At 55.7% G+C, this 24,923-nt stretch overlaps 3 protein-coding genes across 14 annotated transcripts; 1 reads left to right on the top strand and 2 right to left on the bottom strand.

The window, feature by feature from the left end:
- The first annotated feature begins 6,993 nt into the window (after window positions 1-6,993).
- On the top strand, window positions 6,994-13,140 carry TNK1 (tyrosine kinase non receptor 1). 8 transcript variants are annotated; one of them, XM_060135856.1, is made up of 12 exons: window positions 7,001-7,255; window positions 7,422-7,492; window positions 7,618-7,809; window positions 7,942-8,097; window positions 8,215-8,498; window positions 8,736-9,009; window positions 10,197-10,291; window positions 10,633-10,788; window positions 11,039-11,118; window positions 11,472-11,752; window positions 11,835-11,930; window positions 12,015-13,140. In XM_060135856.1, exons 1-12 carry the CDS (start codon window positions 7,033-7,035, stop codon window positions 12,126-12,128), a joined length of 2,022 nt encoding a protein of 673 aa, XP_059991839.1. In that variant the 5' UTR covers window positions 7,001-7,032; the 3' UTR covers window positions 12,129-13,140. The 8 variants fall into 8 exon arrangements, 6 of the variants coding, with proteins under 6 accessions (XP_059991842.1, XP_059991841.1, XP_059991836.1 ...); XR_009537793.1 differs by having other exon boundaries at window positions 6,998-7,255; window positions 7,942-8,498; window positions 11,611-11,752; window positions 12,015-12,056; XR_009537794.1 differs by having other exon boundaries at window positions 6,998-7,255; window positions 7,942-8,498; window positions 11,606-11,752; window positions 12,015-12,056.
- Window positions 13,141-13,249: 109 nt separating this feature from the next.
- On the bottom strand, window positions 13,250-17,607 carry PLSCR3 (phospholipid scramblase 3). 5 transcript variants are annotated; one of them, XM_060135864.1, is made up of 8 exons: window positions 17,229-17,602; window positions 16,843-17,020; window positions 16,333-16,574; window positions 16,186-16,228; window positions 15,864-16,084; window positions 15,434-15,595; window positions 13,641-13,802; window positions 13,250-13,447 (listed from the first exon to the last, which is right to left on the bottom strand). In XM_060135864.1, the coding sequence occupies exons 2-8, from the start codon at window positions 16,847-16,849 to the stop codon at window positions 13,391-13,393; spliced, it is 894 nt and encodes a 297-aa protein (XP_059991847.1). In that variant the 5' UTR covers window positions 16,850-17,020; window positions 17,229-17,602; the 3' UTR covers window positions 13,250-13,390. The 5 variants fall into 5 exon arrangements, with proteins under 5 accessions (XP_059991847.1, XP_059991849.1, XP_059991850.1 ...); XM_060135866.1 differs by having other exon boundaries at window positions 15,434-15,523; window positions 16,843-17,607; XM_060135867.1 differs by having other exon boundaries at window positions 15,434-15,523; window positions 15,927-16,084; window positions 16,843-17,607.
- Window positions 17,608-23,366: 5,759 nt separating this feature from the next.
- TMEM256 (transmembrane protein 256) lies at window positions 23,367-24,515 on the bottom strand. The gene is made up of 4 exons (XM_060135872.1): window positions 24,360-24,515; window positions 24,027-24,058; window positions 23,690-23,770; window positions 23,367-23,591 (listed from the first exon to the last, which is right to left on the bottom strand). The coding sequence occupies exons 1-4, from the start codon at window positions 24,442-24,444 to the stop codon at window positions 23,448-23,450; spliced, it is 342 nt and encodes a 113-aa protein (XP_059991855.1). The 5' UTR covers window positions 24,445-24,515; the 3' UTR covers window positions 23,367-23,447.
- Between the last annotated feature and the right edge of the window lie 408 nt (window positions 24,516-24,923).

Raw genomic sequence — 24,923 nt, 5'->3', positions numbered from 1 at the left:
GGAGACTACATGTCAGACATCATTCTAAGCATTTGAAGCATTGTATTAGTGACCTATAGCTGTGTAACAAATTATTCTAAAACTCAATTGTCTAAAACGATAAAGGCTTACTATCTCACAGTTTCTGTGGATCAGAAATTCAGGAGCAGCTAAAATGGGTGTTTCTGGCTCAGGGTTTCTGATGAGGGTGCAGTCAAGATGCTGGTCAGGGCTGCAGAAATCTAAGGGCTGGTGGATCAGCTTCCAAGATGGCTCACTCACACGCCTGGCAAGTCGGTGCCGGCTGCCGGCAGGAGCCTCTCCATAGGGCTGCTTGACTTGCCTCAGGACATGGTGGCTGGCCTCCTTCAGAGCGAGTGACCCAAGAGAGGAAGGCAGAACCCACACTGTCTTTCACGACCTAGCTCAGAAGTCACACGCCATTCTTTTCACAATATCCCATCGATTACACGGATCAGCCGTATTCATTGTGGGAAGGCACAGCACTGTGACACCGGGAGGGCAGTTCGTTGGGAGCCATTTTGGAGACTGGCTACCACACACCTAGACACAGTTAATTCTCCAATAACCCCGCGAGGTAGATACTCCTAACAAGCTCATCTTGAAGATGAGGAAACAGAGGCATAAAAACGTGAAGTAACTTGCTCAGATTTCTAGGATGGTCAGTGGTAAAGCTGGGATTCAAACTCAGGTAGTCAGGCTCCAGAGGTGAGATCTCAGCTACTGCTCTATAAAGGCCCTCAGCTCCATTATGAGCCTGAAGGAATATGGTAGATACAAGAGTGCTTCCACCTTAGGGGACTTCCCTGGCGGTCCAGTGGTTAAGACTCCGCACTTCCAAGGCAAGGGGCCTGGGTTCGATCCCTGGTCGGGGACTAAGATGCCACCTGCCACGCGGTGCAGCCGAAGAATGAGGGAAAAAAATAAAAAAGGAGTCCTTCCACTTCAGAAAGTAAATCACCAGATATATACAAGGTGGTGGGCTGGTGACTCCATTAATGAGTGAGGCAAATGCAAATTGGGAAAGGATGGGACCTCAGGGTCCTGGGAGATGGAGATGGGGTGATGGAACAGAGGGTTTTACCCAAGGGTCTGGGGGGAGCTAACCATGTGCCGCCAGGGAGTGCCACATGGGGAGGGGGGCAGGGATGGGTTCACCGGGAGAATGTTTACAGATAAAGTTTAGAAACTGTCATCCCCATCACTCCCAGCAAAGGAGCTCATGATGTCAAAAATCTTTGTTTCGGGCTTCCCTGGTGGCGCAGTGGTTGAGAGTCTGCCTGCCGATGCAGGGGACACGGGTTCGTGCCCCGGTCCGGGAAGATCCCACATGCCGCGGAGCGGCTGGGCCTGTGAGCCATGGCCGCTGAGCCTGCGCGTCCAGAGCCTGTGCTCCGCAGCGGGAGAGGCCACAACAGTGAGAGGCCCCCGTAACGCAAAAAAAAAAAAAAAAAATCTTTGTTTCACTCTACCCAGATGACTCTGTCTCATCCCTTTGTTCAGCAAAGGTTACTGAGCACTTATAAGTCAGGCACTTAGACTGGGCACGGGGGACCTAGCAATGCCCAGGCAAGATGAAGTCACTTTCTACCTGGAGCTTGGAATCTAGCAGGGAAGACAGACAAGTTACTGGCAAATTCTACCAGAGCAATGAGTGCAATGACGGGAAAGCACAGGGATCTTGGGGTGCAGGGGAAGAGACCTGACCCGTTAGGAGTAGTCTTCCTGAACTTAGCAAGGCCAGGTTGGGAGAAGGGTGGGAAGACTTCCAAGCAGAGGGAACAGCCATGCAAAGGTTCAGAAGAGAGACAGCCAGAAGGCTGCGGTGCTTTCCCGGGCCCAGAGGTTGATGTGGGTCAGGTGGAAGGGGGAGAGCCTAGTGACCTCAGGGCTCAGAGGAGAAAAGGATAAGGTAAAGAGGCACCAATGTCGTTCCTGATAGGAGCCGAGAGGTTTCTGCACAAGGATGGGCCCTACTCCTCACCCAAACCCAAGGTGGGAGAGGGGAGGTTGGCCACCTGGGTGCCCTCTCTACTCGTCCTCCTGGTTCTCTGCCCTGCAGAGAAAGACTTGGCCCTGGTGGTGTGGATGTGTTCATCTTTCTCGGATGCAGGGCCTGCAGGCAGGGCAGAGGTTGGGGAAAGGCAGATGGAGGGGGTGGTGCTCGATCTGGGCCTCCAAGTTTAAGTGTTAGCAGGATGCCCCATCTCAGCCTGGAGGAGGTGCTCCCAGTGGGGGTGAGAATGGTCAGGCTGTGCTCCCCCACACCCCATCATCCTTTATGGGCAAAGGTGGAGATGAGAGAAGCTTAACTCCAAAAGTAAGAAACGAATAGGGAAAGGGGGAGGGATAAAGGGGCCTCTGATTCCCTAGGTTTTTTCCAAGACAAAGACAAAGGTGGGGCAGAGCCTCTGCCTCTGGTTTCCTGCTGGAGCACAGAGGACCTAGGCTAGGAGTCCAATCAGTAGCACCCCCCATCCTCAGCCTCCTCTCCATCCCACAGCCAAGGTCCAGGCAAGGGCAGCCTCTCTCCCCTGAACCAGTGGTCAGGGCCTCTTCCTTGAGCTCCCTGCTGCTTCTCTCTCACCTTTCCCTAGCCTCTTACTACCGCAGGCTGGTTCTGTCACTAACCTGTTAAACCTTTCAGTGGTTACCAGGTAAGGCCCAAGCTCCTGAGTGTGTTCTGCAAGACCCTGCAGAATGAATCCAACCAGGGCAAGGATCACGTCAGCTTGTGCACCTGGGTCCCCAGAACCGTGAAAGCTTGCTGGAAGGCTGAACTGATGCCTAGTTTGGCTTCTGCCAGCCTCTCCGGCTGCATTTGCCTTCATATCCCCCCATGTGCTCTACACTCATGTATTCATTCAACTCCCAGAGGACCTCTAGTGCCCCCAGATCTGTGAGGACACTGGACATTCAGAGGAAAATCAGGTTTCACATGCTCTTCCCTGAAGGTGCCCATGGAGCATTGTGTTTCCCACCAAGAACTTGGACAACACCAAGATGAATCTCAAAAATGGGTTGAGTGAAAGAAGCCAAATGCAAATAATAAACAGTGTGTGATTCCATTGACAGAAAGGTCCAGAGCAAGCAAAAGTGATCTATGGGTTTTAGAAATCAGAAGAGCAATTGCTGGGGAATTCCCTGGCATTCCAGTGGTTAGGACTCAGCGCTTTCACTGCCAAGGGCGCGGGTTCAATCCCTGGTCAGGGGAACTAAGATCCTGCAAGCCTGCGCTGCATGGCCAAATTAAAAAAAAAAAAAAGAATAGCAGTTGCCTCTGGGGAATGGCATTGATTGAAAATGGGCATAAGGCTACTTCCTGGGATCACAGAAATGTGCTGGGGACTTCCCTGGTGGTCCAGTGGTTAAGACTCCGCGCTCCCGGGCTTCCCTGGTGGCGCAGTGGTTGAGAGTCCTCCTGCCGATGCCGGGGACACGGGTTCGTGCCCCGGTTCGGGAAGATCCCACATGCTGCGGAGCGGTTAGGCCTGTGAGCCATGGCCGCTGAGCCTGCGCGTCCGGAGCCTGTGCTCCCCAACGGGAGAGGCCACAACAGTGAGAGGCCCGCGTACCGCAAAAAAAAAAAAAAAAAAAAAGACTCCCCGCTCCCAATGCAGGGGGCTTGGGTTCGATCCCTGGTCGGGGAACTAAATCACACATGCCACACCTAACAGTTTGCGTGCTGCAACTAAAAAAGTCCACATGCCACAACTAAATAAAAGATCCTGCGTGCCGCAACGAAGATCCTGCGTGCTGCAACTAAGACCCGGTGCAGCCAAATAAATAAATAAATATTTACCAAAAAAAAGAAAAAAAGAAAGAAATGTTTTGGGTCTTTATTTGCATTAACGGATATGTATATTTGTTGAAATGCATTGAACCATACAGTTAAATCTGTGCATGTTACTGAATATGTTATATCTCAGTAAAGTACTGTCAATAGAAAGTTTAGTAATGTTTATATAACTATAACTAACAAAACCCCCTCAGTGTATGGATTAAACAGCACATCAGACATAATCAAAGAGAGAATTGGTGAACTGGAAGAGAGTTGAAGAGATGACCTGGATTGCATTACAGAGACACAAAGAATGGAAAAAACGGAAGAGGGGTTAAAAGATTGGAAGGACAAAAAAAAAAAAAAGATTTGGAGGACAGTGAAAAGGCCTAGCATACTTCTAATCAGAGTCCTCAAAGGAGAGAACACAAGGAAAGGAGGAAAAAGAGTATCTGGAGAGATACTGGCTGATAATTTTCCAAAACTGGTGAAAGATATGAATTCATAGACAAAGGAAATACAATAGAATTAATAGAAAGGGATCCATACTTAGACTCTTTGTAATATAACTACGAAACACCAATGATATCTTAAAAGCAGGGAGAAAAGACAGATCACCTACAAAGAAATAACAATTAGATCGAGCAGTCTTCTTCATAACCAATATGCATTGCACCTATGATATGCCTACACTGTCCCAGGTACCTTAGGAGGAACAAGACAGATCCAGCCCCTACTGTGTGGAGCTAGCCCACAGTATATCAGAGATGACAGATGTGGAGGGAACAATCACATGTCATCTGGCCTGGTTGGAGGGCAAGAGAATTGGCAAGAAAACCACAGAAGTAGAACTGTGAACTATGATTTTTTTCCCATTAAGGCTGGATTTTCCCATGTGTTTACCAAGATGAGGTGGGCTTTTCCTCCCAAGGGACTCTGGGGACAGCAGCTGCTATGCTTACACATCCTTCCTTGAGACAGAAGGAGACAGGCCAGATGTCCTAAGGCTGATGGCTTCCTCCCTGGGACCCCTGAGGGAAAAGGAGAGAGCATCCTTCTCCTCAGAGCCTTCTTTGAGCCAGACTGTGTCCCTGCCCCACAGGCCAAGTAGCACCATACTGGGCCCTGGGGTCAGCAGAGGTGACATGTGGGGAGGGGCTTATGCCAGAATGAGGCCAGGAAGTGCCAGTGATGGGAATGCACGCCCTGAGGCATGGAGTGCCGCCCTTGATCACCAAGACCAGGTACCAAGCTGGGATGGGGCTGAGGAGCCACTCAGAAGCTGTCTCCACCCCCAGCCCCCTCCACAAGAATCCCCACAGATTCCACCCTGCGGAGCTCCCCAAATGGTCCTTTTCAGGGGCAGCACATTAGACGGGGAAAAGGACATTCAGAGCTGGGAAAACGCCAATGGCTTCAGTCTTAGACTCTGTCCGGGCTGGGAGCTGACTTCGTGCACCACCATCAACACCTCCGCCGTGGCGCCCTTCCCAAGTCCGCTGCACCAGGCCGGCTTCCTCCATCAGAGTGCCAGGAAGCCCTCTCCCCTACTAGGGGGCTGCGACTATGTCCTCTTTAGCCTTATATTCCCGGGGCCTGGGCGGGATATCTCTACTAGGTGCGTATTCATTTAAGGGGTGGGGCTCTGCTTGAGAGAGGTGGAGGACTTGGTAAGAGGAGGTAGGGGAGACGGGATACCGAGGAGGAAGTCCAGGAAGGGGTGAGAAGTTCTTTGGAGAAGTCTGGAAAGGGGGTGGGAAGGTGGAGAGAGGGTGGGAAGGAGGCGAGCAAAGGACAGGGGAAGAGAGGCTTCTCGGGATCTGGCCTGGCGGAGGACCGGCCGCCAGGCGCCCTCACCTAGTCCACCGGAGGACCCGGGCCCCGCCGCCAGGCCCCGCCCCCCGCGGCCTCCGTCCCGCCCTCCTCGGGATTTAGTCCCGGCAGCCTGGGAGACTCCCCAGCCGCCGCTTCCGCTTTCGCGAGGTGAGGGTCCGGAGAGGCAGGGGCGGCGGCGAGCGGGCTGGAGGGGCGGCGGTCGCTTGGGAGCGCGTCCGCGGGTGCTGAGCCTCCCCTCCCCAGTCCTTACCTTCCGCGGGCGCGTCTCCTCCTGTCCCGCATCTCGTGCTTTCCCCTTCTCACCTGGCTACTGGTGCTGGTCTCCCAGCGTCCTGGGCTTTCGCCTTCCCCGCCCCTGCTCGTGCTCGATTCCTCGCCACCTCCGAGTGTCCATCTGGACCCTGCCTGGGGTCCTCCGCTTCTTCCGGCCTTCACTAAGTAGGGGGAGGGAGGGGGCCAGGTGTGTGTGCAGGCAGCCGGCACCCAGATCACCTAGAGCCTTATTTAATAAAGATTGGTGGAGTTGCCCTGGAGCCAGGTTAGAGCGAGTGACTCAGGTGTGCCGGCCAGGCTCTGTACCTGGAGCTGAGCTCAGGTGGGTGTGGAAGGGACTGTGCACCTGGCAGACTGGGTGGCTCTGAGCAGTACCTGAGCTTAACCGCCCATCACAAATGCCCGATTTGATTTCAAATGTTGCTGCCTCGGGTGTAGAGGAGGCAATGACCCTGGGCGTCTCTGGACAGAGGAGGCAGTCTGTCCACATAACGTAGGTATGTGTGGACACCGTAACTTGATATCTTGTGTGTTGTGTGTGTTTGTGTGGACCTGGGTGTCTCAGACATGAGGCGGTGTATCTTGGAGGCAGTGAACTCAACATGTCTCAAGTAGGTGTGTGTGAGGGGTACCTGGCAGGAAACCTGGTGTTCTACGGCAGCGTATACTGGAATGCCTCAGCTTTGAGAGGACATGTATCTGGGTGTCTCAGGTGTCTTTTGCATCATATCTATAGGAGTGTGTGAGTGTGTGTGTGTGTGTGTGTGTTGTACCTGCGTATCTCAGGTATGGTGTGGTTAGTGTATCTGGGCATCTCTGGAGTGTATGTGGCGGGTCAGGATGTCTCAGGTGTACCTGAGTGGGTGTGTACAAGGGTGCACCTCAGGCCTAAAAGGTGGTGAATCTGGGTGGCCTAGGGGTACGGGCAGTGTGTCATAATAGCTCAAAGTGAGCAGGGCCGCACACCTGGAGTCTGTGCAGCGCTGAAATCTTAGGTGTGAGGAGAACATTCTTCCTGGGGTTTGTGTGTGTGAGGGGCAGGAATCCTGGTTGGTTCTGGTGTCCCTCCCTCTGTACCTGAGTATTTCTGAGGGGTTGAGGGTGGAGCAGGCAACCATGTCTCTGGTTCCTGAGTGTCTCAGATGCCCACCCTGGGCCATGTGTCTGGGGGACAGGGCACCACAGGGGTTCCTCCTCCAGACATGCTCCACGAGGCGGGCTCCCTGTGGCTGCTCCGGCTGCTCCAGGACATCCAGCTGGCCCAGTTTTACCGACCCATCCTTGAGGAGCTTAATGTTACTCGGCCAGAGCACTTCGACTTTGTAAGACCTGAGGATCTGGACGGCGTTGGCATGGGCCGGCCTGGTGAGGGTCCCCTGCCCCAAGGCCCCGCTGTCTCCTTCCACAGCCTGTTAGTTGCTACTCTCCACCCCCACACACACCCACCAGCCCCCTTCTTGCCTGTAAATCCCTTGCATCCTGCTCCCCGCCTCCCCCATTACCCCATCCCTCTGATTCTGGCCTCCCCCAGCCCAGCGTAGACTGGCTGAAGCTCTGAAGAGGCACCGTTCGGGGCTCAAGTCTAAGAACTGGGTCTACAAGGTGTGTGTTTTGGGGCGGCGGTGAGAGGCTTAAAGGGCCAGCTCAGGCCCCGGCAGGGGCTGGGCTTAGTGGCAGAGAAGGATGTATGCAGGGTTCCACACACGTGATTTCCACCACTGTTTCAGATCCTTGGGGGCTTTGCCCCAGGGCAGAAGGAGACCACCCCACCCTCAGACAGCCTTCCATCCCTCCCTGAGCCAGATGGGGGACTCAAGTGTCTCATCCCAGACCGGGCTGTGTGCAGAGGGGAGCTTCTGGGCTCCGGCTGCTTTGGTGTGGTGCACCGAGGGCTGTGGACACTGCCCAGTGGCAAGGCTGTGAGTCTCCAGGGAGCCCACTTCATTCTGGGTACCTGGGTCAGCTTCTCCCTCTGTTCTGTGTGCCTCTCTGCTCTGGCCTTGGCTTAACTGTTCCCTACGTTGCCTGATGGTGCTTCCCCCCACCCCCAGGTCCCAGTGGCTGTCAAGTCCCTCCGGGTGGGTCCCGAAGGCCCCGAGGGCACTGAGCTAGGGGACTTCCTGCGAGAGGTATCCATCATGATGAACTTGGAACACCCACACTTGCTGTGTCTGCACGGCCTCGTACTGGGCCAGCCTCTGCAGATGGTGAGCAGACCCAGACGCCAGCTCCCGGGACAGTCCCGGGGGCCGATGTGCGACAGGAGGGTGAGCGCCAGGGTCTCGTGTGGCCGGACCACCGCTCGCACGGCTGTGCTCCCACAGGTGATGGAGCTGGCGCCCCTGGGCTCTCTGCACGCACGCCTGACCGCCCCGGCCCCCACGCCCCCGCTGCCCGTGGCCTTGCTCTGCCTCTTCCTGCAGCAGGTGGCGGGGGCCATGGAGTACCTGGGGGCCCGCGGGCTGGTGCACCGAGACCTTGCTACGCGCAACTTGCTGCTGGCTTCACCGCGCACAATCAAGGTGGCTGACTTCGGGCTGGTGCGGCCGCTGGGCGGCGCTCAGGGCCACTACGTCATGGGCGGACCCCGCCGCATCCCCTACGCCTGGTGAGGGGTCGGGCGGAGGGGAGGGATCTGAAGGGCAGGAGCTGAGGGGGTGCGGAGGGGCTGGTCCTCTGAGGGAGGCGTGGACTGGAGGAGTCGTCGTCGGGTCTGGAAGGGCCAGGAAAGGAGGACTTCTGAGCACCACGGCGGGCGCACTAAAGGGGCGTGCCCAGTGGCAGGTGGGCGCTCCGGGGCACACACCCGGCACACATCCAGCCCCCTTCAGCTCCGCTTCCGCAGGTGTGCGCCGGAGAGCCTGCGCCACGGGGCCTTCTCTTCTGCCTCGGACGTGTGGATGTTTGGGGTGACGCTGTGGGAGATGTTCTCCGGGGGCGAGGAGCCCTGGGCCGGGGTCCCGCCGTACCTCATCCTGCAGCGGCTGGAGAAGGACCGAGCCCGCCTGCGTAGGCCTCCGCTCTGCTCCAGGGCCCTCTACGCCCTCGCCTTGCGCTGCTGGGCCCCCCACCCTGCTGACCGGCCCACCTTTTCCTACCTAGAAGGGCTGCTCCAAGAGGTGGGAACTCCTGCCTCCCCAGAAACACTCAGTCTCTTTTCCCTCCGTTCCCTCTCCTAGGGTTCCATGCACAAGACTAATGTATACTGGTTCCCGGGTTGGGGTCTGGGACTTGGCTCTGAATGTAGCAGATCCAGTCCCCGCCTTCAGGGTTCTCAGAGCCGCAGGGAGACAGCTGGGGTCTAGTGGGTGCAGGCTGAAGGGCCGGGGGCTGGAGCAGAGAGAGGGAAGCCCAGAGCCCAGAGCAGTAGGATGTAGTGGGTGTTTGACAGGCAGAGGAAAGGTTCAGCGTGGGAGGGGGAAGTACGGTGATTAAGGTGGCAGAGGCATCTTAGGGGTGCACCAAGGAGGGACTCGTGAGACACAGTAAATAACCAGCGCTAACACCTAGAGCACTCGATCTGTGTAAGATACTGTACTAAGTGCCTTACGTGTATCCTTATACATGTTCACTCATTCAATCCTCACAACAACCCAGCTCGATTTTAGAGAGGGGGCAGTTAAGGCAGTGACAGTTTAAGCGATTTGCCAAAAGTCACACAGGAAGTGGAGGACTGGAGATCTGAATCAGTCAATATGACTTCAGCGCTGTGCCCTAAATCACTATATACTCTACTATTAAAGGAGTTTAGTCCTTAACTCTGAGGGCACCTGGGGGCCATGGAAAGGGCTGTGAGCAGGGGAGTTATAAGCCACATTTCCAGGTTATGTCACTCTGGTTTGGTGCAAGAATGGATTAGGACGGTACTGAAGGTAGAAAAACCAGTGGGCCACAGTGGCTGTGAAGCAGAAGTAAGATGAAGAGGTCTGGACGAGGGTCGAGGCAGTGGTGCTATGGCGAAGTGGAAAATTCCCAGAGGTGCTTGGGAGGCAGATATGCTGGGCCTGGGTGTGGAGTAAAAGCAGTGTGCAGGGTGACTCTCCCCTTGGTCCCCTAGGTAGAGGCAGGGTCCCCCTTTGTTGCTCCTTGACCCCTGGGCTGTGTCCAGCTTGGCATGGGATCCAGGTCTGCCTACTCCACTGGATTACAACTGAGGGACAGGGACAGTCCCACCCTGGGGCCAGGACAGAGGACATACCTGGTATGGGTTTGCTTGATGGGTACACGAACAGTCTCCACTCTGCTCCCATATTACCCTTCTGACTCAGGCCACAAGCCCAGCCACCCTCTCCTCCTGTCTCTATAGGCCTGGCCTCCTGAGGGACGTTGTATGAGGGACGTCACAGAGCCCGGTGCCCTGAGGATGGAGCCTGGTGACCCCATCACTATCATCGAGGGCAGGTGAGGGCCTCGTGCCTCCCACCCATCCCCAGGGGGAGGACTCCCTCCCCACCCTCCTGGCCCTGGTCCCAGCTCAGCTTCTCCCCAGCTGCTTGAACCCCAGTGCTCTGCCTCATCTCCTCCTTTCCCCACTGGGCCCCGAGAGCTCCACCACGGTCCTGGCCTCCGGGCTGGAGCCACCGCTGGCCCATAGAGCCCTTTTGTTTTAGAGAGAAAAAAAGCTTCCCTTCCTCCAGGCAGATCAGCTCCATGGCGCACAGCTTGGGAGCTGAATGTGGGCTGGAGCCCAGCCCTCACTCTCCCCTGGCTCCCATCCCCTTCACCAGCGCCTCTTCCCACAGCCCCGACTCCACAACCTGGAAGGGCCAGAATGGTCGCACATTCAAAGCGGGCAACTTCCCAGCCTCGGCAGTGACGCTGGTAGACTCACCAGCCACCCGTCCAGTCCTCAGAGGCTCCCCTGCCCGGGGAGAGCGACACCAGGGAAACACAGATGGGTGAGGACCTGATACAGCTGGGGGCAGAGCTGGACTGGGGGAACCAACCAAGTCTAGCAACTCCTCTGGAAGGGGAGCCTGGGGAGGCGGATGGGGTAAAGCTGGGGGGGAGGCTGGACTTGCCTTCCCGCTGGAGCTTCCACTCTGGGTCTCGGCCTGCCTGGAAGCCCCAGAGATCTTTGGGAGAGGGCGCTGCTATAGGGGGTAGGGCTGGGGGGTGTGGAGAACGAACTGGAACACTCTCCAACAGGGACAGAGTGAAGGTAAAGCTTCGGGATCCCCCTCCAGCTCGGGGCCAGAGAAGGGATGTGGCCCTGCAGAGGACGAAAGGTGGGCATGGCGGTGGGGACAGGGCTTCCAGGGTCTCCAAGGACGTCAAGGACAAGCCTCTGGCGATGCCCCCTGCTCTGAAGCCCTGCCTGTGCAGATATGATTTCCCCACCTGTGGTTTCCTGGCCCCCATTCTGCCTGCTGACATCCTGGCTGTACTTTAGACAGCGTCTCCCCACTGCAGCCCTGGCAGTTCTTTGGACCCTCAGCTGCTTCGGCCTGGGCGTCCATCCTGCACACCTAGTTTCTTGTCCCCCCGACACGAAGACCACCCCGAGGACAGTACAGATAGCCAGAGAATGGGAAGAAGGCAGCTGGGCTTTCTCTCAAGTTATTTTTTCTCAAATGTGTAGGCATTTCCAAGAGTCTGGAGTCGGTTCTGTCCCTGGGCCCCCGCCCCACAGGAGGTGGGTCGAGCTCCCCCGAACTTCGACATGCCAGAACTGTGCCCCCCCGCTCCCCCGTAGCCACCAGCTCCTCTTCCCAGCCCAGCCAGCCTCCCAGGGAGCGGCCTCCCTGGCCCAAAAGAGAACCCCTACACAGTCACCCTGTGGGAGTGCCTGGAGCCAGCAAAGCCACCGTCCCCTCTGGGGGACCCTTGCCTGACCCCGAGTTGCAGAGGAGGATTATGGAGGTGAGGTCTCCCTGAAGAGTCCTGGTGTCCAGAAGGGGCTACGGGCTGGCGAAGGGCCTAAGTGAGGCTTTGTCCCCGGCAGGTGGAGCTGAGCGTGCATGGAGTCACCCACCAGGAGTGCCAGGAGGCTCTAAGAGCCACCAGGGGTGACGTGGCTTCTGCCATCCGGAACCTCAAGGTACAGCCACACCCTTCTCTCGGGTCCCTGCCCCTCCCAGCCTGGCCCTCTGGCCGCCAGCTGCCTTTCCTCTCGTCCCCACAGGTGGACCAGCTCTTCTATCTCAGCAGCTGGTCCAGAGCGGACTGCCGGCGCATCCTGGAGCGTTACCAGTGGGACCTCTCAGCTGCCAGTCGCTACGTCCTGGCGCGGCCCTGAGCTCTGCTCCTTTGGGCACAGACACCAGATGGACCAAGGGCCTGGTCACGTGGGACCAAGCAGAACCGGAACAAGGTCCTGACAGGGTGTGTTCCCACCTGGGGAGAGCCTGCCATGGGCAGGTACCGGAGGAGCCCAGGATCGGGCACTGGTGAGTGTCTCCTCACCCTGCCCGTTGGTCTCTGAGGGCATGAGCTCCCTTGGCCATAGGAGGATCTAGTGCACTCTGCCCACCACATTCCCAACAAAGGAGGACTTCGAGGAACAGAGCTGCGACACGTCACACCCATGGGAAGCTTCTATCGCTACAGAAAATGAGCAAGAGGCCGTTCTGGGCCGCGGGAACAAGCATCCTGAACTGCCATCAGCTACCACACTGGGCTCTGTGGGAGCAGCCATCCTGACTCGGGGCATATGGACCGAACTGCCTTGGCTTGGTCTGGGGCCGTCATGGGTGATGAAAGTGGCTCTCTTGGACTCGAGGACACTTGATCCTGGCAGCATGGATTAGGAGATGGGCCAGCCCCCGCCCATCCAAGCTGTCATATTTCCTTTTGTTTCTTCCCACACCCAACTCTTTCTCCTGCCCTCTCCCACTACATACATCTTCCAATGTCCAAAAAGTTACAAAGTTTATACGAATATAACATACAAAGGTGCAGCCTCCTTCCTAAGGAAGGGGTAGGAAGGGGTGGTAAGGCACAGGAAGTTGCAGCAAGCACCAGCTGAGGGAGAGGAAGTCGGCATCGGGGCCCTGGCCCTATAGCTATCGGGGCGGGGGGTGTAGGGATCCCCCTCAGAGCGCCATCATCTGAGGCTGAACTAATTGGCCAAGCTGATGCGGGGAGAGGGTGACCGGGTCAGCCGTCTTCGGTGCTGCTTGACCTTCCCCACCCCAGCCCTGTCATAAAACCCTGCATTCTAAGGCCTCATCTGGAGCAGAGGCCCTGGAGGGGGTTGGGAGAAAGTCAGCAGGGAAGGTTGGAAAGCCGATACGCCCGTGTGCTGAGGGTCTGCTGGAGGCAGTGGTGGGAAGTAGCAGGGGAAGGGCTCTCGTACATACCCTTCCGGAGGGGCTACAGGTGAAGCAGGCCAGGGGAGTAGGGGAGGCATGGGGCACCAAGCCTCCAGCCTCTCAGGCAGCCCTGTCTCTCCCCTGCAGTGCACATGGAGGGAAAGGGGCTGCCTCTGAGGCGGGGCCGGGGCAGGTGACCATCTTGAATTCTGGTTGAGATGATGGTCTCCTCACCCCGAGGTGGCCTCTAACTGGTGATGGCAGAGGGCCCAGCGCCTCCTCGCTTCTCGAAGAACATGTAGTCCTGAGGGAAGGGCACGGTCAGCAGGGGATCTGGCTGGGCCAGCCTGGCTCAGGAATCACAACCCAGGTCTGGAACCACAAGCCCCCATAGACTCTGTCCCTAACCCTCTCCTAGCAGGAGACCAAGAAGTGCTCAAAACCTCAGAGTGAGAGCAAAAGGGCAGCGGGGGGCAGGGGCGGGGGCCCCGACTCACAATGAGGAACGTGGCTCCCAGCAGCACAGCCTTCACCCTCACATCCAGGTCCAGTGGGAACTGCAGGCCGAAGTCATCTGCATCGGTGAGGGCTTCTCGGAGCAGCCCACCCCACTGCTTGCTGATGCGGCCCACACTGCGGGATTCATCTGGAGTCTTCACCTGGCAGGAGAGAAGGAAAGAGGGAGGGAGGGAGGACCCGCATGGGGAGGATGTGCCTGATCTCATCGGCATCCAGTCTCACTCAAACAGTCACCACATACGAAATGTGCAGGCTCTACACCTAGCGAGTCCTCCCAAAGCCTTGGGTTTCCATGTGACATCTGGGGAAACTGAGGCACCCGAGGTCACACTGTGAGTACACAGCAAAAATCAGGTTGCAGGCTCAGATCCGTTGTTCTTGAAAGGCCACGTATGACTACTAGACATCAGTGCTGGGAGAAACAGAAGCACAATACAGTCTAATCTCCTTAGGGGATGGCCAGGCACTAGGTTTGTTTTGGTTACCAAAGTCCCTGCCGCCCACGGTTCGTGCAGTTTGTGCCCTGCACAGAGTAGCCTGGCCAAGCCGGCAAGGGAGGCTGCTGAATGCCTCGCTGCACTCTACCAGCCGACCAGGCTGCTAGAAGGCCCAAAGGGGTGCCTGTCGTCCTCGCATCTGCAAGGTAGGGAGGACTCTCTAGCATGGCATGCAAGCCTCATCCAGGGTGGATCCGAGCCCATCTAGTGGGGGGAGGGGACAGCAGAAAGTGGCCTCTGAGGACCAGGATTTCCACTGGCCTCCCTAGGCCCAGCAGCAACAGGCCCTGCCAGTGTGGATGGTAATTCACCGTGACTCCCTGGACTTTTTCCTATGCTCATTCTCCAGTGGCTAGAACTAGAGCGATGTCCTTCCCATCTCCTTCCCGCATGGTCCTACAGCCCTGGGCCGTTTCCTGCAGACCAGTCCCAGGGTGGGTAGGGCCTCTCCCAGCCAGCCCTGCGGTCCCAGTGCAGCCCCAAATGTGGACCATTCATAATTATGTAAAAGGAAGACTGGCCCATTGAGAACCCCACGATCTACATATTCCCAACCAGAGTTCACCCAGTTACCTCTTTCCCAACCAGTTCCCATCACAGAACCTTCCCCCAGCTACCAAGGTGACTCAGTTTTTAAAAGTAACCTAAGATAAGGCACATCATCAGAAGCCTTGGAAAGTCTACTGGGATACACCTGTTGTTTCTCCCTTATCTACACAGATATTCAAGTGCCTCTGTCTTCTAGAAAGTAAGGTGTTTCCCAGGCCTTACTTTGAAATGGTCATCACTTGGGTTCTCCAGGCTCCAGGTTGGTGATTGAAATGCATGGTAAGAAGGATTCCAGGCTGGGGGTGGGTGGGTGGACGTCTGGACTTATCGGTTGGCAGGGCAAGCCACAGGATGTTAACAAGTTAAATTAGTGCTTGCTCCAGGGCTTGGGCTCACGAACTCACACACAGCGGCCATGCGGGCCCAGCCCATGGTACACTCAGTAAGCATCCTTCACCCTAAATCCAGCCTGACCTTAGATTTTTTTTCTCCCTCAACACAGGGCTGCAGGTCACAATCAGCATTGGCCCTTAAGGTGAAACCCTCTTTGCCATATTTTTATAAGACCGTGGGCCATCCTATTTCTGAATAGAGGAAAACTGGAAATGTGGTAGGCACCACAGTGGATTTGGACTGATGAGCTCTTGACCGTCCTGTTGGCCATCCTGCCGCACGGATCATCTCGGTTTCTGAAGGTCCCAGGAATCTCCCCTTATTCCTGATACCTCAAAGTTGGTGTCTGTGCCACAGCCACAGGTCCAGCAGGGCCCCACCACTCGCAGGACGGTCTGGCGGTCAGCGTCTTGGATGGAGAACTTGGGGAGGAAGGGATGCCAGGTCTGTAGAACGTGGCCAATGGTGGTGCCTGGTGGAGCCTGTACTTCCATCTGGAGTGGGCAGCAGACAGGATCACTGCCTAGCCAGGCACCCTGGCCCAAGCGCTCACCGGTCTAGCTTTATCACCTGTCTCCCCTCACAAGACCTCCCATCCCCTTCACTAGACCACCTGTCATCCCTCTCACTAGACCTCCCATCCCACCTAAGCCCAGCTCCCACAGGAGGCACGCCTCATTTCATGCCTCATCCCGGTCGTGCCCTGGTCATCGGCCTGCCCCCTACCCAAGTTTCTCCCTGGTCCCATCCCTCCCCGCCCACCTCCTGGAGGCCACAGGGACAGCAGCTGCAGCCACAGTGGAGGGGGCGGAGCAGGCGCAGCACCTCTCTGTCCCCGGGGTCCACCAGGCGCACACGCAGGGGCCGGCGGGCGCCACAGCATAGCCGCGCACAGCAGTTGCTCTCCTCTGCCGCCTGACCCAGGGGCTGTCCGGCTCCCGAGCGCAGTTCGTAGCGGTTACAGGTCTCCCAGCCCAGGAGCGCTGCCAAGGGGTGACACACTGAGGCTCGGACACCAGCGCCTGCCCAAGAGCCCACTATTTGCCCCCGTCACGAGGCCCAACATACTCCTCCTTTCACTCACCTTCCACCCGCTCAGCCTTCTGGTGAATCAAGATCTGATCAATCTGGAAAGAGAGTAGGGGAACGCGCAGACATCAGCTGGCCGGCCTAGTCGCCTGGGTCCCCTCCCTGTCACTCCTCCCTCCCTCCCTCCCTCCCTCTCACTCACCTGCGCCAGGAATTCGAGGCCAAAAGGCACCCCTGGCAGTGGCAAAAAGGGGGCAGCTGGTCCCGGGGCCCCAGGGCCGGGCGAGGGGAAGACAGCAAAGCCGGGCGCAGGGGTAGGCACGTGGGCGGGCATTGGTGCCTGCCCCGGCCCGGGCCCAGGATGCAGCGTCGGCTCCGGGTACCCAGCGGTCACAGGGTAGGGAGGTGGGGGCGAAGGGGCGTAGCCTGTGGGGGGCAAGTAGCCTGTGGGGGAACAGGAGTAGGTTAGAAGGGGCCCCCGACCTCATCTCTTTACCCCTTGGCCCATGGGCCGCGAGGCTGCGGGGAAAATGTGGTGGGAAGAGAATGAGAAAGATGGGGCGGGGGAGCAGGGCGGCGGCTTCTCGGGAGGAAGGGAGGGGCCCCACACAGCCAGTCCGAGCACATTCCCGGAGGATGCGTCCGACACCGGGTTCCCAAGTCCGTGGCGGGGGGGCGGATAGCGGAGACCCTCGGCCTTGCGACCACTTACCTGCCATGGGAGGAGGGCGAGGGTTCGCGGGATGTCGCTGTCCCGGAGGCTTAGTTCTAGAAGTGGAGGCAAGCTCGGAGACAGCCAGACAGACACAAAGACAGACACAAAGATGGACAGGCAAACGCAGAGCGGCAGCTGCGCCCAGCGCCGGCCCAGGGTCTCCAGGGCAGCGCTTCTGACTCGGGGAGAAACCGAAAGTGTCAGCGGGCAAGGCGGGGGCCCTGGGACCCTGGATTCCCTCAGGGGCCCCAGAACCGCCCCCTCCCTTTGTTCTCCCATTCTCCGCAGAGGCGGCTGTTGGCAGACGGCAGGACAGATGGACCCGCAGTCAGACCGACGGCCCCACCTCAAGGGAGGTCTCCTGACCCGTTCCCCCTGCTCACCTGAAGCCCCTAGAATAGCCCGGGTGCCCAGCACTCTGCAGCTCTCGGGAGCTGGTGGAGGCGGGCCCAGGAGCTGACTCCACCCCCCGACCCGTCCAGGCCCCGCCCCTCCCAGCTGAGCAGAGCGCCTGCGCAGGAAGACTGCCGGCTCTCCTGCGGCGCCGGGACTTCAGGCCACCCGCTTCACGGCTTGGCGGGCGTCCCCGACCTTTCCGCTCGGATGCAGAAGCCCAGAGATGAAGCTCGCCTGCGAGGGTAGCCGGGTGAGCCCTAGCCCTGCGACTCCCGCCAGGCCTGCGGGCGCAGAGTGGTCAGTGCCCCTTGGTGGGAACGAGGGCCGCTTGCGCGGCTCGGGAGCCCAGGCTCCTCCTCCCGAGGGCGGTTCGGGCCTCGCTGACGCAGCGGAACACCCTGCACACTCACCCATTGGCTTCTAGGACTGACTCCTGGCTCCCCTTCTGCCTCCCTGGGGCAACCTTGCTCGTCTCCTCTCCCTGACGTAGCAGTGACCCACACAGACCCGTTGCAATTATAGTACTTCCTTCAGGCGCCCCCAGCCACACGGGGGATAGACTGCCAGACAGTGTCAGTAACGAGTGGGCGTGAGGTGAGGCTCAGGGGGGCCAGAGGAGACAGCGCGGTCCGCAGGAAAGCCTTCTCCCAACAAGAATTGCTTCTTTCGCTTTGTTTGAGTCCTGAGCCCAGGCCCGCAGGTGTGAGGAAGTCCTGCGCCTTGGGGGCCTATAGGCTGAGCGGCAAGAGATGAGTTCAGAGTCCGGCCCACGTGCACAGAGGGCCTTGTGGGAGCTGCGCTTTGGCCCCCAGGGCAGTGGGGAGCCCACTGAAAGATTTTCAGTCAGAGGGAGAAGGTCACATGTTTTAGGAAAACCATTTAACCTGTATGGTGGAGACCAACAGAGGCCCCCAGGCTGGGTTGGCAGTAGTCTGGGGGAGAGGATGGTTGTGATAGTGTGGACAGAAGTGGCAGACTTTGGAGATATTTAGACAATAATATGGAACTTGTTTGGGAAGTGAGATGTGGAGGTGAGGAGTCCAGGATGACCTCAGGTGCCTGTCTGGTGACCAGGCAGATGGAGGTCTCACCCATCAAGATGCACATGGGGAGAAGCAGGTTTGGCGGCTTCTTTGTCCCTATGTCCATGTTCCTCTGGGCTGGTCCTACAGCTTCAGTCATCATCTTCAAACCCAAATGCTGGACCTCTCCCCTGGTATCCCTTAGTGCCCCAGATTCTACCTGGCCCAAACCATGCGCCAGCCTCCACCAAAACACAGACATACAGAAGTTCAGTTATTCAACAGAGATTTAATGAGCCCCTACTATATGTCAGACAGGTAATAGAAATATTTAGCAGTTTTAAAAAATTCCCAGTCTCCTGGGGTTTACATTTTAGTGGGGAAGAGACAGACAAGGTACTTAAAATACATCAGAAGTCAGACGGTGACAAGTGCTATAAAGAAAAATAGAGCAGGATAAGAAGGACAGAGAATGGTGGACAAGAGTTGCAATTTTATAGGGGGAAGACTAGAAAGTGATGGCTGAGCAAAGACCTAAAGGAGGTCAAGGATTAAGCCAGACTTAAGGCAGACTTCTGGGTGAAGAGTTTTTCAGACAGAGGGAACAAGGGCAGAGGCCCTGAGGTAGAAGTGTGCCTTGTTTGTTCAGTGAACCAAAAGGCCAGTGTGGCTGGAATGGAATGAACGAGGGGGAGGAAAGAGAGATCACAGGAGGCCAGATCACATACAGCCCTGTAGACCATTGGCTTCTACTCTGAGTGAAATGGAAAGTGTTGGAGGGTTTGGCCAGAGAAGAGATATGAGATTTACATACTGAGACAGTGTTCCTCAACCCTGGCTACAAGTTCGAATCATCTGGGGTGCTGTAAAAATACCTCTAGCTGGGCCCCACTTCATAGCAATTACATTAGAATATCTGGGGTGAGGTGCAGACATAGGAACTTTTTGAGAATTCCCCGGTAGATTTTAAATTGCAGCTAAGGCTGAGGGTGACAGTGTTAGAAGGATTTCTCTCTGTCTCTTTCTCAGGCTGCTTTGTCCGGAGTAGGCTGTAGGTAGGCAAGGGCAGAGGGAAGTTCTTTCAGAAAGCTAGATGAGATTTGCAGGTGGCGTGGACCAGCTGCCAGAGTGGTAGCAATGGAGGTGGTGAGAAATGGTCAGTTTCCAGTTATGTATTTGAGCCAACAGGACTTGATGATGGCTTGGATATAGAATGTGAGGAAAACGGAAGTCAAAGTTGACTCAGGCTTGGCCCAGGAGACCCTTCACTCTTACTGCTTTGTCATTTCCTGCCTGCCCACTCCATCCTGAGCTCCAGGCACTCCAGTTCTCCTCGACTTGTTACCAGTATAATCTTGTCCGTTTTTCTGGTGAACTATGCATGCTGAAAACCCAGCAAATGCGCCAGTCTTACCAGTCTCCTAAGGCAAACAAGCCCACCTCAGTATCTACTTGTAACACTGAACACATTGTATCAAATTATTTTTTAAAGGGTCTGTCTCCACTGCTGAAATCTGAGTTTCTTGGTATGTACAAGAAGGAAAAAGCTCAGCTTTGGAAACTGGACAGAAGAGAGTTTGAATCACAGCTTCCCCAGGTCCTGGCTGTATGATACAGAAGAAGTTGCTTCACCTCTCTTAGCTTCACTTTCCACTGACTTGCAAGACTGTTGAGAAGACTGGTAACAATGTGCAGCAATAATAGGGACCAATTACCACGTGGTCCTTATTTATCTTGGTTTTCCAAGAGTCTGACCCACAGGGAGGATCAAAGCAAAGGTATTAGGGATATATTACATGGACGGTGGCCATGCCAAATGTCAGGGTTTCCTCCAGCTGGAGGTTCCCTGTGCTCCAGATGCTGCCTGAGATGAAGGGTGGATGGAAATGCAACAAGGGCACTGCACTGGGAAGTAGGAGCCTGGGGATCCAGTGTCGGCTCTGCCACTGGCACTCTGGACCACTCTGGAGGTCCCCCTGAGGCCTTATTTTACTCTATTTTATTTTATTTTGGCCGCACTGTGCGGCTCGTAGGATCTTAGTTCCCCAACCAGGGATTGAACCCAGGCCCACAGCAGTGAACTCGCAGAGCCCTAACCACTGGACTGCCAGGGAATTCCCCTCTTTAATTTTTTTTTAATTATTTGGCTGCACTGGGTCTTGGTTGCGGCACGCAGGACCTTCATCCCAGCATGTGGGATCTTTTTTTCGTTGTGGCCTGTGGGCTCTTTAGTTGCGGCATGTGAACTCTCCGTTGCGCACATGGGGTCTAGCTCCCTGACCAGGGATCAAACCCGGGCCCCCTGCACTGGGAGCGTGGAGTCTTAGCCACTGAACCACCAGGGAAATCCCTCCCCTCATCTTTAAAATGAAGAGATATTGTGATCCTCTACTAATACACCTCAAGTGTATGCCTCCTCCCTGGATATAAATGCTTCAGTGGCTCCCCATTGCCCTCAGACGGGTCCAACCTCTCAGCACAAGGCATTCCACCATTTGGTCCCGTCTGTCCTCATCTTTCACTACTGACCCTCTCATGATCTTCAAGCCAGCCACCAGCAATTCTTTCTGGTCTTGAAGGCACAGGGCTCTCTTGCCTCCAAGGCTCTTGCCTTGGTCTGGAACACGCCACTCTCCCTCATCACTTAACTCCTGCAGGTCTCCACTGAACACTGTACACTGCAGCTGCTACAGGGTCTGGAGCTTAGCCAGGACTAGGGTCGGAGATAAATTCTGGATTTAGAAATATGCAGATTGTAATTAAAGCTATGGGGCCAAATGAAATTACCTAGAAATCGTCTCACTCAGCTAAACGGTCTGCACTTTTTTGAATGCACACCGTCAGAAAAATTAAGTATGTACCCCTCAGTATACTATACAGATATGCACGTTTATAAAATATACACAAAAATAGAAATTTTAAAAGGTGAAATTAAAATATGTATACCTATGAGTTCTACTTTTTTTAAATTAGAAATTGGAAACCATTGATTTAAATTGGGTATAGACAAGAAGCCGGCAGAGGAGCCACAGAAATAGGGAAGACCAGGAGAGTGGTGTCAGAGAAGGAACAGGATGTGTTCGAGGACAGTTTGGCCAACTGTGTCAAATGCTGCAGAGGCTGAGGAAGATGAGATTGAAAATCATCCACTGGGTCTGGCAACCAAGAGGTCATAGTGATTCATGGGATCCTTCCAAGGGCATCTATGGGGAAGAGATGGGATAGAAGACTGACCAGAGTGGGTTGCAGAGTAAACTTGAGGCCAGATCTCTCTCCTGAGCTCAGACACCTCCCTGAGCTCCCCAACTACCTGCTTGGTGCCTCCACCTGGATGTCTCCCAGGCATTTCAGAAGCAACATGTCCAAAACTGACCTCCTGATCTGCCTCCCTCTAATCTGCCCCACCCTTCAGTATTTCTCATCTAAGTAACAGCACCTCCATCCAACCCAGTGCGTAAACCAGAAATCTCCCTCTCATTCACCCCTTCTGAATTGAACATTTTTACCACCTCTTCCACCCTCGGCCAAGCCACCGTCACCATCTCACACCTGGACCTCTTTAGTGGCCTCCTGGCTGGTTTAGTGGCCTCCTGGCTGGTTTCCCTGTTGCCATCCTTGCTGTCCTCTGATTGCTTCTCCAGATATTTTAAACACATAAATCAGATCCTAGCACTCTCACTTTAAACCTTTCAATGACTTAACCGTTGCGCTGCAAATAAATTCTGAGCACCTCACCACACCACACGTCAGCCACGCTGCTTTTGCTCTTTCTCCAACACGCCCAGTTCTCTCCTGCCTCAGGGATTTCAAACTGCTCCATTTCGGCCTGTTTGCCAGGTATTCTTTCTGCCAAAAACACACTTCCCCTCCACTCTGCGCATGGTTAGTTCCAGCTTCAACAGGACCTCCTCTGTGAGGCCTTCCCATCTAAAGGGGCACACCCTCCACTGCCCCATTGTTCCAGCCCCCCCTGTTCTTTTCTTTCAAGCACATAGCATACCTCACAGTGATATATTTGTGTTTAGTTGTTTAAGGTCTGTTTCCTATACCAGATGGGAAACCCCACGAGGGAAACATGGTGTCTGTCTCGTGCATGGTTCAATTTCCTTGTAACATGTGTCTGTCTGACACGTGACCAACACTTGATGAGCACTGGTTTAATAAAAATTGCCCACTAAATACCCTCCAGTTCTCTGCTGTAGGTGCTACTCCAGCCCACCTTGCCACCTTTTCTCATTCCTCTCCTGCCTAAGTCAGAAACTCATCCCACACCGAGGACTCAGGTGGCCCCATACCCCTCCCTTCCCACCTCTGTCTCTTTGTTCACTGTTTCAGCCACACAACAGAGCTCTTTTAAGAATCATCTCAAGCACTGTGAAACATTTTCTGACCCCCAATACATGATGTTCTGTCCCTGCTTTGAACCCGAAAGTATTTTGTAACTAATGACACCTCATCCCGCCTTGCCTTAACCCTGACTTCTAGAGTAAGGGGCTGCTCAAAAAACCATCTACCCGGATACCAAGGGGGAAAGGGGTGGGGTGGGAGGAATTGGGAGACTGGGATGGACACATATACATTATTGATACTATGTATAAAATAGACAACTGATGGGAACATACTGTAGAGCACAGGGAACCCTACCTAATGCACCATGGTAACCTAAATGGGAGGGAAGTCCAAACGGGAGGGGATATCTGTATGTGTATAGCTGATTAATTTTGTTGTGCAGTGGAGGCTAACACAACATTGTAAAGCAACCATACTCCAATAAAAAATTAAAAAGTAAAGAAAACCCACTACCCTACAGAAATCTAGTATTAATGCTAGTGAGCATCAGAACCACAAGATGAGCTTATTAGAATACAGATTGCCAGGCCCTGAAGAGGGCTTTGGTAAGAATCTGCATTATTTCAAGCATTCTTTATGACTCTAATGTCCACCAGTTTAAGAACCTCATAACAAGTTAACTTGAAGTGAACCCTGACTCTCCACCCAGGCCCAAGTCTCGCTGATTCGGTCTTAGGAAAGGGAAGGAGTTCAAAGGTTGACAATCCCTACCCTTCCTCCTTTAAGAGGTTAAGATGAACAAAGACTCCAAAGTTCTTTATTTGCCTTTCTCTTTTAATCCCCTCCCTGCTCCACTTCTAAAAGGAAGTACCCAGAAATTAAACACAAGGAAGCTCAAAGAGCCAAGGCAAGCCAGCCCAAGAGTAGCAGGCTCCCTCCCACAGGGGCCAAAGTCTGGACGCTGGGGTCTCCACTCAGAGCCTGGTAGTAAAACGTGGTGCAGAATAAGGTAGTTCCAGAAGCTAGCAGTAACCCGGCCTGAAGGAGATACAAGGCGGAACGCAGGCCAGTAAGAACAGGGCAGGCTAGAGGGAGTGGGGGGGGGCTTGGTCAGGGTTAGGGGTGGGAGGAATTACCCAGAGGGGCTTTCTGCACAGGGGCACCCCTAACAGGGCCAGGCTGTGTAAGAAGTGGTGTTTGTTGGTCTTGTCAAAGAGCTGTAAGAAAAGGAGAAATGGGGGGACTTCCTAAGCAACGAAGGATCCCGGGGGGACACAACGGACAAGAGTTCGTCCTCCAACCCCACCTCTCAAGTCCCAGCTTGCCCCTCCCTCAGGCACCCAAGCCTCAAGAGTTGCATACCTTGCCGCTACAAAGGCCCGCGCCCCGTCCCTCCCCTACTTCCCTCAGGGACCCCAGACTTTTTGCCCTCATAGGCCCCGAAGCCGAGGAGCCCAAGGGCAGTTACTTCACCTCCTTCCCGTAGGCATCCGGAAACTGGGCTCCTGTGGAAAGGAGAAGCAAAGGTTACCAGTCCTAGCGCCAACCTCGACCGCCCCCACTCCCAAGGGGACCCAGGTGGACGCAGGCGAGAAAGGGCGCCCCCAGTAGGCTTCTAATTGGTGGAAACACGCATTGGGCAGTTCTGGGAACCAACTGGGCCGGGCTGAGGGACTTTAAAAGGTTTAGGGATCCGCGGGTCGTCTGGTCTATGGGAGGGCCGACACTTCCCATAGACTCCGCCTCTGCACCAGACCCTAAAGATCGCCCCCAACACAATCCCAGCTCTGTCCCCAGCCTCCTGACCGTGCGCCCCGTAGGAGGCCAAGCCTAAGGCCCCAGCTCCAGACAAGGCGCCCAGGCGGCGGAAAGCAGCCCCCAGACCAGCCATGGCAGTGGACGGTCACGCGCCGGACGAACACCGCCTGGGCCACCCAAGAGGCCAGCCAATCCCGATCTCCCATGCAAATAAAGTCCACATGTGCCCAATCCGGTCCGTGTTCATTTTAGCGTCCAGGTCCTCACCCGGGTACTTGGGCCTTTGTAAAACCTCTGTTGAGTGGCGAAGACTTCTGGCGGGCGGAGAAACCAGAACCAATTAGGAGCGGAGGAGCGGAGCAGTGGAGGCGGGGCTGGGGGGCGGGACTAGAGGATTTGCGTCACGGATTGGCCCACTTTCCAAGTTGGTAGCCTCTTTTAACACCTCGCCCCCCCCCACCTCCGGCCAATTTCCAAAGATCCCGGTCCCCTTGCAAAGTTCCGCCCCTTTCCCCACAAGCTCCTCCTTTTCAGCTTTAAACCAGACCCACTCCCAAAAAGAGGCGGCCTCACGGATAGCCAAGCCCCACCCACCACCGTTAAACCCTGCCC

This window comes from Lagenorhynchus albirostris, chromosome 20 (genome assembly GCF_949774975.1).
Source record: "Lagenorhynchus albirostris chromosome 20, mLagAlb1.1, whole genome shotgun sequence".
NCBI classification, from domain to species: domain Eukaryota; kingdom Metazoa; phylum Chordata; class Mammalia; order Artiodactyla; family Delphinidae; genus Lagenorhynchus; species Lagenorhynchus albirostris.
Note: the sequence above shows the minus strand (reverse complement) of the source record. Positions and strands in the feature narration are given on the sequence as shown.

What these genes read in the sequence shown, in the direction of transcription:
- PLSCR3 (XM_060135864.1), bottom strand. An exon ending in GCACAGACACCAACTTTGAG is followed by an intron (nt 13,803 to 15,433) that starts GTATCAGGAATA and finishes CTCTCCTGCCAG; the next exon opens with GTGAAGACTCCAGATGAATC. An exon ending in TGGGAGCCACGTTCCTCATT is followed by an intron (nt 13,448 to 13,640) that starts GTGAGTCGGGGC and finishes CCCTTCCCTCAG; the next exon opens with GACTACATGTTCTTCGAGAA.
- TNK1 (XM_060135853.1), top strand. Translation starts at nt 7,033, where the DNA reads ATGCCCACCCTGGGCCATGTGTCTGGGGGACAGGGCACCACAGGGGTT. An exon ending in CTAAGAACTGGGTCTACAAG is followed by an intron (nt 7,493 to 7,617) that starts GTGTGTGTTTTG and finishes CCACTGTTTCAG; the next exon opens with ATCCTTGGGGGCTTTGCCCC. An exon ending in CGCCGCATCCCCTACGCCTG is followed by an intron (nt 8,499 to 8,735) that starts GTGAGGGGTCGG and finishes CCGCTTCCGCAG; the next exon opens with GTGTGCGCCGGAGAGCCTGC.
- TMEM256 (XM_060135872.1), bottom strand. Translation starts at nt 24,444, where the DNA reads ATGGCTGGTCTGGGGGCTGCTTTCCGCCGCCTGGGCGCCTTGTCTGGA. An exon ending in GGCCTCCTACGGGGCGCACG is followed by an intron (nt 24,059 to 24,359) that starts GTCAGGAGGCTG and finishes TCCTTTCCACAG; the next exon opens with GAGCCCAGTTTCCGGATGCC. An exon ending in TGTGCAGAAAGCCCCTCTGG is followed by an intron (nt 23,592 to 23,689) that starts GTAATTCCTCCC and finishes TATCTCCTTCAG; the next exon opens with GCCGGGTTACTGCTAGCTTC.